Source organism: Solea solea, chromosome 7, assembly GCF_958295425.1.
Source record: "Solea solea chromosome 7, fSolSol10.1, whole genome shotgun sequence".
Classification (NCBI taxonomy): domain Eukaryota; kingdom Metazoa; phylum Chordata; class Actinopteri; order Pleuronectiformes; family Soleidae; genus Solea; species Solea solea.
Genome location: NC_081140.1, coordinates 18,691,744 through 18,701,801, shown reverse-complemented (window position 1 = coordinate 18,701,801; position 10,058 = coordinate 18,691,744). Strand labels below are relative to the sequence as shown.

Sequence of the window (10,058 nt, the reverse complement as noted above, 5' to 3'; positions counted from 1 at the left end):
AGGTGTAAATTAATGACTTAAAAATATACCTCATTGAACTTGTCTGTAGATAAAATAATTTCACTGTATCACATTTTATCCTGTTAAAAAATATATTCTCCCCATTTGCTTCCTTTCTTGTTAGTTATTTTACTTTGTACAGGTGTGTCCTTGTCCACGTTGGTGTGTCCAGCAGTGTCTCAGATCAGACTGTGCATACTCGTGTGAAAATAAGGTAAAACCTATTGTACACACATTATTATAATTATCATATAGTATAATATATATATATATATATAATATAGTATACATAATCACAACTTACTGAAATGTGCAATAACCACAACAATAACATAATAACATGTGCAATAAAACCATAAAAACATGTGCAATAAAACCCTGGGCATTACGGGGTAACTGTAGGTGTGTGTGTACCTATGTGTGTATATGTATGTATATATATATATATATATATATATATATATATATATATATGTGTATGTGTATATGTATGTATGTATGTGTATATATGTATATATATGTTTATATGTATGTATGCATATATATGTATATATATAAATATACAGTATACATGTGTTGTGTGTATGTAGTTATACATACATATATATAGCATGGGTCACTTTCATTTTTATTTTTATATTTGTATTCTTATCTTATTTTATTCTATTCTATATTTTATTCCTCCTGTAAAGTGTGACTCTAATTTTAACAGTGCTGTGTGTGGATGCAGGAGCTGTTAATTTCCCAGAGGGAACCTCCCAAAGGGATTAATAAAGTCGTCTGTCTGTCTGTCTGTCTACATTAGTGTATAATCATCCCATGATTTATATATAATCGTAGCAAAAATGACTAAATAATTATTGATTTAGTAGTAATAATAATTGTTATAAACTTATCAGACCTGTGAGTTTCATAAATAACGACGCATCGCAAGGTAAAGAAATTAACTATTTTTGAACAGGCGGCTCCGCGTACACCTATTCTATTAAATCTTTAATAACACTACCAATAACAACCATCGTGATATTTATGGTGTTTATATTAGAGTAATTCCGTCTATCCTGTGATTTTCATGAATTACGTATTTGGTGAAAATCAAATCGTTGGGCTCTAATAAAATAAATAAAAAATCTTTCTGATCAGGTAGATCAGCGGACACCTCTGTAGTCGATAATCACCCAGCATTCTTCAGGACCGTCCTTTCCCTCCTCCATCTTTCCCGCAGTGACGGTAAGATCATAACATGGTGGACAAACTTGTGATTAAACACCGAATTGTGTCTTGTTTCGGGACGATGTTCACCGGCAGAGACCGAATACTATGTCCTACGTTACCATGCCGCGCTGTGGCAGTGTGGACCGCCTGATGGCGGAGATTTACTTTGGATGTCGCTAACAGCGGCTAACAGACCAAAGGCAGTACGGGCGGTGGAGCCGTAAACGAGCTCCACGTCCCGGTCTGTGTGCGTGTAGAGTCGTGTGATAAGTTCTGATTAGACCTGTGTTCAAACCCGGTCCTCTCCTATATTCAGATTAGACCTGTGTTCAAACCCAGTGCTCTCGTTGTCCGTGTGTTCCGGGTTCCTCTGGTTAGGGTTACCATGTTAGCCTTAGACGAGCTAACCGTTGAATGTGTGCAAGTCTACCCGGTGTATGACGGAAGTCCGACCCTGGAGCGTTAAGTGCTGATGTCCTGGTTGAGTGCGAGGAAAATGGTACAGAGTCTTAACGTTAAGCAAGTTTTCGGACTAATAATGCTACACACTATGTGCGTTCTGCGCATGATAATTGTAGTCCAGCATTTAATCACGCTACCCATATTCTCACACTGTGAGTAGTGGTGTCATACAAAGTAATTTTGTACTTTTATTAAATGGTGGACATTACCCTTGAAATCTTATATCAAAATCAATATGCTCCCCCTTGTCTACACCGGCGTGACCTGTACTGTCACATGTGTGGACAGGCGCTCCTAAAACTGAAAGCTTAATAGGGTGGTCGGTACATGAGGGGCAGCACTGTACTCTGGGTTCAGCACCATTATTGTCATAGTCCATTGAGTCTGTCTTGGAGTGGATGATTGGAAACTGAGACTTATTTTGAAAACATAATATTGTGTTACTGGTTAGCTGAAGTAATGTTTTCTTCTATTCTAGGTGACTTGGAGAACACTGAAGATGCCTGGCAGGTAAGCTGACCTATGACCCATGTTGAGGCTCTGATACAGACAGTTTTGTTTGGTGTTGTGAGTGACGTGGCTCTGCCTCTCACCTCAGACTCTGGAGTAAAGCTATCTTCACCGGCTACAAGCGTGGTCTGAGGAACCAGCGTGAGCACACGGCGCTCCTGAAGATCGAGGGATGTTACACCAGAGATGAGGTCGACTTCTACTTGGGCAAACGTTGTGCCTACGTCTACAAGGCCAAGAAGTAAGATGTCACCGAGCTCATCTGATTTTGTATATTGACCAGAATGTTTCATCACGTGTGTGCGCACAATAATGACTTTATATTTGATCGTTTATGAGGCAAACAGGGATGCTGTTAATTTATTGACAACATTACATGTCATTTAGCAGATGCTTTTCATGTCACCTGGCAACATTTCTTTGTCACAAAGTAATTTGTTTGGATGGATAATGCAACTAAATGTGAAAATTCAAAGAAAGCAACAGAATAAACACTTGTCCCTGAGCTGCCAGTGTAGACATGCAATTTTTCCCTCTGTCAGGTCTGATTGTATTGTTTGATGGAGCTTGCTTTCAGATGTAAATGTTGCATTGCATCTATTTATGAAGACTAAACGGTTGGGCTTTTACAGTTGGGAACTTCTACTACATTTTTATTGTTCACTTTCAGTTTTTGACTACATGGACACCTGAGGGAAAGGAGAAGCCAATGCTGTGAAGCTAACTGCTAGGCTAGGGTAACTCCCATATGTGAATGATTATTAAACAAATTACTATGTCCAATGGATTAATAGCTATAGCAGTTAAATATAGCACAATTTGTTGAGTTGTAGAGAGCTGTAGTAGACACAGCACACCATTGAAATGAGACGCAATACATTGTCGCAGCACATAAGCTTGCCACAGCGTCTGTTTAGCCACCTGTGCAGTTGCTGCTGTTTCTCTGAAGCAGTGTATGGAACAGTCTTCTCACAGTTTCAGGACAAACTGCCTGTTTTGGAATGATCAGCTTTGGGTCTGGTTCTGTTATTTTTTTTTAAGTCTGTTATGTGTTTATATTAATGCTTGTTTACACTGCACATATCTTTGAACAGATTTGCAGCTGGACCCTGGCTGATAACTTCCTGATTAACTATCAGAAACAAAGTCTGTCAGGGGTAGAGATGAGACAACATATATATCACCGTCCTTACATACAACTATTGTAGTTCTGGTTTTGTTAAAATTGTGAATCAGAAGTAGTGTTTTTATCAGTTTGGAAGAAGCAGCAGCTACTGTTTTGAGTTCACATTACTCTGTACACTCGGATAAACCTTCACATATGAAAGTTTGGCAGTGTCTAAACGTGAAATCTGCACTCTATAATACAGACAGAATTGATAACATTTAATGCAGACGGAACCAATCCTTAATCAAGAAGTTCATAATTTCCATGTTTGCAAGTCCACTATGGTCCGCATAATCATCTGTGTCCTTGGTGATGCAGATTTTCACATGCAGTCCCAAATGCCTGACTGCTCAAACTGCAGGTGTTGATTGCTTATGCTCCAGTTCAATATGATATACTGGGATATAACAGAATATGGGATCAGGTACATGCGTGAAACACCCGTCCTACGCAGACCCTCATTTAGTATGAAGGGACAACAGGCTTGTATGTGTCAGTGCAATGTGTATGCAATGCTCTGTGGACACCGCATGTAGACTGCATAGAGGCCTCAAATGTTTGTTTTTGTTTGTGCAGGAACACAGTGACGCCGGGTGCCAGCCCCAACAAGACTAGAGTGATCTGGGGGAAGGTGACCCGCGCTCACGGAAACAGCGGGATGGTCCGGGCCAAGTTCGGCAGCAACCTGCCAGCAAAAGCTATGGGACACCGAATCAGAGTGGTGAGTCAAGGAAGAGTCTCAGTCAGGATTACAATTGCAACAATGCATTAACGGTAGAGTAAAACCTGCCACATGACCGTGTGATCCATTTAATCCCAATAATGGGGATCAAAGTAGGCATGAAGTCGGTAACTGATGTCTAGTTTTCATCACATGATAACTTTGTTTTTAATCACACGTAAGCAATGCTATATATAATTATCTAACTGATCCTGTATGACAAAGTTGTTAATGTGCTTTTAAATTTGGCATTCACGATGACTATTGATTTCTGGACCATTTTTGGAGTCAATCTGGCTTAATAACTTGAAGCATCAGTGTGACTGTTCATTAAAGTCACCACTGAACATAACATTTGCTGCACAATATAAAACACACTACATCTGTGCGGTTGGCTATCTGGGCCACTGTGCTATGTCGCTGCACTAACTCTAAAAGCTTTGCAACAATGATCATAATATAAAACACAGCAGTTAAAGTGGATGTGGCAGTGCAGAGCTGTGGTCCAGAGGGTTGTACAGTTTGTGTGTGTGATCTGTAGAATCCAAATTGGTAACTATGTTGAACTATCTTTCAGATGCTGTATCCTTCTCGAGTGTGAAGAGGACCCTTCATCACACGTTGATGTTGTTTGTACAGAAACAATAAATGATCAGATTGATCAAGCTGGTTTCCGTCCTTGTTTCATTGATAATAATGAATAATCCTGCTGATAAAAAATTGGATCAGACTGGTTTAGTATTATCGTTTGTGTGTAAATGAATAAATGAACAAAAACTGGATGCAGGAACAGGGTTTGTCTTTTGCCCAATGCCCTGATGTGTTTGGATGCACATTTTGTTTTTTCTATAGATGAGTTTAATGTAAACTGAATATTAGTCAACAATGGCACAGATATGCTTAGATAGTGGATAGGGAGGGGGTGACCGGTGTAGACTTATCACCTGCATACATGCATACAAATACAAAATGAAAAGGGCAGCATTTCATATCAATGATTTCAAGAATGCATTTTCCTATTCTTGGCTCTGAGACTAAAATCAACAAAAAATAGAAACTGATAAACGGTTGACACTTTCAGTGTGTGTGAATGCAAATGGAAAGAAACTTAAATGTATTATCTGAGAACTAGACTAACTTCTAAAAAACTTTAAACTGCACATATTTGAAATGTGAACAGTTTATTCAAGTTGATGTAAAAATGTGCTAGCTATTGTTGCAACTATTTCACCTTTACTCCATGCTCACTGAATCCAAATATTACATAAATATTGTAGTTGAACAAACTACCGTCCCTACGTCAGTAATGACGCCAGGTTGCAGAGTCTTTACGTCACAGTAGTACTTCACTTCCCATGATGCCCCGCGATGATGCGAGACTGAACTGCAGCTTCGCAGTGAAGGAACTAAAAAGAAGAGCGAAGCCCAGGGAGGACGGTGATATTTAAATAGAGACCGACAGGTAAGATGTAGACACTGACAGATGTGTGTTTGATGCTTCAATCGTAAACAGATTCTGAGATTCTGGGGTCAAAACTAACTGACCTACACACACACACTGTCCTGAGTGTGTTTTTAAATCAGTTAATTACATTGTTATGGTATTGTTAACAATTTATGACTGTTTTAATTTGTTGGGTGATGTTTTGTTGTTCCTGTTCAGATGCTGCTCAGTGACACTGGTCCAAGGTGACAGCTTTGTGTTGTTATGTTGTTCTGTTGTTGGCATCTTGTGTTGACGAGTGCCTGGCTGTTGGTGGCTGGAGCAGGGTTGATGGTTATTGCTGTTCTTTACACCTAGAGCTAATGTGCTAACTAGCTCAGCATATAAACTCTGTCTCTGTGGGAGGAGTCAGTCAATTTATCACATTGAACATGATGTGTGTGTGTTGTGGGGTCAGTGTGTGTGTGAGGGCCGATCAGACAGATCTGCTGGCTGCCATTGTAAAGAGTTGGAAGGTGATGGAAGAATACAGAACAACTGGAGAGAGCCTGGTGGAGGGAAGGACAGGTAACAGACATACACATGTACGTATGTACACGCTCTCCGTTTCACACAGAAACTGAGCGCAGGTGTGTCTCCTCTCCAGCAGGAGTCTTCAACCCGTCGACAGCGCCAGTCTTTTCTCCTACATGACGTTTCATTGGCTGACTCCTCTGGCTGTTCATGCCCATAGGAAAGGACAGCTCCTAATGGATGACATCTGGCCCATGTCACAGAGGGAGGGTTGCTGTAACAACAGCCTACGGTAAGTTAATAAAGACCCGTTTATAATATTTACTGAAGCTGGCAAATGATCTGTATCTTGGTCCGCAGGTTTGCGTCTCTGTGGGAGGAAGAGCAGAGGTCAAAGGGCAACAAGGCATCTCTGTGTTTGGTGGTTTGGTCTTTCTGTCGGACTCGCCTCCTTCTGTCCATCCTCTGTCTCACCGTCACACAGCTGGCTGGTTTTAGTGGACCGATGAGTGAGAACCGGTCAGACCAGTTAAACCAGTCCCATCAGTCTTAAAGCAGTGCTGTGCTCTGCTCCTTCAGGCATTTGTGGTAAAGCGTTTGCTGGTGTACACCCAGCAGAGGGAGCCAGACCTGGGCTGTGGTCTGCTGTTGGTTGTGGGTCTCCTCACCACCAAGCTGGTTCGGTCATGGTCCCTGGCTCTGACCTGGGCCCTGAACTACAGGACTGGATCCAGGTTGCGAGGAGCTGTTCTCAGCCTGGCCTTCGATAAGATCCTGCGTCTCCGCAACATCAAGGACAAATCAATGAGACAGGTACCTGTCCTTCTGTCTTTCCTCTGTCCTGCCTTTTCCAATTTTCTTCTTCTACTATGGGGTTTTATTCCTATCTCACACACATTTCACACTCTCTCTTTCTCTCTCTCGCTCTCCCTAACTCCACCCTAAGCTGGTGAACATGTGTTCCAGTGATGGTCATAGGATGTTTGAGGCTGCAGCAGTAGGAAGTTTGTTGGCAGGGGCCCCCTGGTGGCCATCCTTGGAGTGGCCTACAACCTGTGTGTACTGGGACCAACATCCCTTCTGGGATCAGCAGTCTTCATCCTCTTCTACAACACCATGGTCAGTACTGTCATCCTTCACACAGAACCTCATAAAGAAAGTAGCTGTTTTTTAAGTTTCCTTCAGTGTCACAGATGCAGTGATGGTTATCTGTGTTGCCCTGATTTCTGTCTGTAATCACACTGAATTCTGCTTTAATCAGGGACACTTTATATCTGTAACATTGCTTCATAGTAACATTGATCAGATTAATTGATTAATAGATTAATATTAATGAATAGATTTTTTGATCAGATGTTCAGCTCCAAACTGACAGCATACTTCCGGAGGAGGGGCGTGGCCGTGATCGACAGACGTGTCCAAAAGATGAATGAGATCCTAACCTACATCAAGTTCATCAAGATGTACGCCTGGGTCAAGGCCTTCTCCCAGGACATTCACCGTATGTGCTGACCTGACACTTGCTTCCCTGCTGTCACCATGGTAACACTGTGCCAAGTACCACTGTGTTCTCTCCCAGGTATTCGAGCAGAAGAGCGCCGGATCCTCGAGCTCACAGGTTACTTTCAGAGCATCACAGTGAGCATGGCTCCCATCGTTGTTGTCATTGCCAGTGTGGTTACATTCTCCACCCACATGTCGTTAGGATACGACTTGACAGCTGCTCAGGTAGTGCTGGTCTTTAACTAGTTTTTACTGTCAGCAGGTGATTGGTTAGCCTCATCAAAGTTGTTTTGTATCTGTTACCACTGAAGTAACTGAAAGCGCTGAAAAGGGTTTCAGCACATTGTTGCATTGTAGCATGTCATTGGTAAGTGTCAGGACTGTAGCAGCCTTTGACTCATTTTGAGGACTATAGAAGTTTTGAGGTAACTGTTTTCATTGAAGCTGTGTCAGGAGTTGTACCCTCTTCCCTCCCCACATTTGCTAACAGAGGTCTCCACTTTATGCCCTTAGGCCTTTACTGTGATAACTGTCTTCAATGCCATGACCTTTGCCCTGAAGATCACTCCGTTTTCAGTAAAGTCTCTGTCTGAAGCTTCAGTTGCGATGGAGAGATTTAAGGTACCTCACACACACACACACACACGCACACACACACATATAAGAGGACTAAGGAAAACATGTCCCACGCCCTGTCTGGGAACATACGTGTGTGCAGGGAAATCATCTCTAGGTGTGGTCTTGTTCCGGTTGGTAGAAAGCTGCAGTGGCTCCATCCTGATTGATGGTGTCAACATCAGTGATGTTGGACTGGCCGACCTCCGCAGCAAGCTGTCGATCATTCCACAGGACCCAGTGCAGTTCAGTGGAACGGTCAGGTAAAGACACCTGAGATGACCAAGTGACCATGATGTGTTCAAGGTAGCAGCTCAGACCGATCTGTTTGTGCTCCAGGTCGAATCTGGACCCGTTTAACCGGTACAGTGAGGACCAGATTTGGGACGCTCTACAGAGGAGTCACATGAAGGAGTGTGTAAGTATAGATAATAAATCACATAGTCAGACACAAGGTCAAACAGATGCCAATAGATACACAATGCTCTGATGTCAAGAGTTTTTCCTGACATCAATGACAATCACTAAGTGAGGAAGAGTTGGATCTGTTAAGAAAATCTTTGAGCCTGGGGATGCTAGTGGTAAGGCTGCTAGCAAAAAAGCATAGAAATTCTTGGGTAGACTTGGACTGCTAGAGCAGCTAGACTAGGAATGCTAGTGGTTATCCTTGGCTTGTGATAAGGACATCTCTATCCCTGGAAACAATGAGCTATTCTCCTTTTCTGATTCTCAGTTACATCAAAAAAGTTCAGACTTCTGACAATCTAAGAATTGGACGTCACTAACAGACCAAATCGGTATTAGCATTACCTCCACCATTGAAGAAGACGCATTAGAAACACAAGGTGAAAATGATCTTCAAGTTTGCCCTGAATAGAACAGAACAGGTGTGTGTGAGTAGAAGTCAGAGTTCAAACCTGTGTTTGTGTTTCAGGTATCCCAGTTGCCCCTGAAGCTTGAGTCTGAGGTCATGGAGAATGGAGAAAACTTTTCTGTGGGAGAGCGACAGCTACTGTGTATCGCTAGGGCTCTGCTGAGGCACTGTAAGGTGAGACACTGGTGAGGTTTATGCTCCTCATCCCTCTGGCTCTGATTGGTTGGTTCTGGTCTCAGATCCTGATCCTGGATGAGGCTACAGCAGCCATGGATGCTGAAATGGATGCTTTGATCCAGGAGACAATCAGGAGCTCATTTCAGGACTGCACTACACTAACCATTGCTCACCGCCTCCACACCATCCTTGCCTCTGACCGCATCATGGTGCCCAACCAGGGACAGGTACGACCACACAGCTCGGCTGTGCTCAATGCTGGCGGCAGTGGAAAACAAGATCTCTGTCCGAGGATGAAGATGGACTGAGTGATCTCAGACCTGCTACATGTGCTGTCCTTAAATCCGTCCTGTTGTCCTCTGACATCTGTCTTGCCATCTATCTTGATGTCTGTCCTGGCATCCCCAAATATCTGTCCTCACATCCATCTGGATGTCCCTCCTGGCATCCATACAGTCAATGATGTTCTTCATGTTACTCACTGCTACTTTTGGACTCAGACTTGGCTGTGATTCATGCATCTGGGTCTTCCTGGTCTTTAGTTTTTAGGATGTGGGTCATGTGTACGGCTTTGAGTATTTATTTGCTCTTAAATGAGAAGTGATGCGTCCATGGTCTCATAGAAATCACAACTTGCTGTGGTGGATGATCAGGATGAATCATGTGATCGTGTGACAACCTGTCACCTGCTGTCTCTGGTGCTGCCACACTGAGTCATGAGTACTTCCTGTTGGTCCTCATGTGTCTGCAGGATGCCACAGTATTGGATGGATAGAGCTTTCAAAAAAGGAACTGAAATTTAGCATTTCAATTTTATCTTTGAGCGTGTGTGTTTTAACAGCATGACTTAATTCAC

The 10,058-nt window shown here is 42.5% G+C and overlaps 2 protein-coding genes across 3 annotated transcripts; both read left to right on the top strand.

Annotated features, from left to right (window-relative positions):
* Positions 1 to 1,125: 1,125 nt before the first annotated feature.
* Positions 1,126 to 4,746, top strand: rpl35a (ribosomal protein L35a). 2 transcript variants are annotated; one of them, XM_058633158.1, is made up of 5 exons: positions 1,126 to 1,230; positions 2,156 to 2,187; positions 2,276 to 2,428; positions 3,932 to 4,076; positions 4,654 to 4,746. In XM_058633158.1, exons 2-5 carry the CDS (start codon positions 2,177 to 2,179, stop codon positions 4,675 to 4,677), a joined length of 333 nt encoding a protein of 110 aa, XP_058489141.1. In that variant the 5' UTR covers positions 1,126 to 1,230; positions 2,156 to 2,176; the 3' UTR covers positions 4,678 to 4,746. The 2 variants fall into 2 exon arrangements, with proteins under 2 accessions (XP_058489141.1, XP_058489140.1); XM_058633157.1 differs by lacking the exon at positions 1,126 to 1,230 and adding an exon at positions 1,673 to 1,714.
* Positions 4,747 to 5,739: 993 nt separating this feature from the next.
* Positions 5,740 to 10,057, top strand: LOC131462260 (ATP-binding cassette sub-family C member 5-like). The gene is given in 13 exon segments (XM_058633315.1): positions 5,740 to 5,765; positions 6,170 to 6,325; positions 6,394 to 6,537; positions 6,612 to 6,846; positions 6,980 to 7,046; positions 7,049 to 7,152; positions 7,387 to 7,534; positions 7,613 to 7,761; positions 8,050 to 8,414; positions 8,491 to 8,569; positions 9,086 to 9,199; positions 9,265 to 9,431; positions 9,433 to 10,057. Coding segments are annotated over 13 exon segments (1,821 nt in total). The 3' UTR covers positions 9,500 to 10,057.
* The last annotated feature ends 1 nt before the right edge of the window (position 10,058 follows it).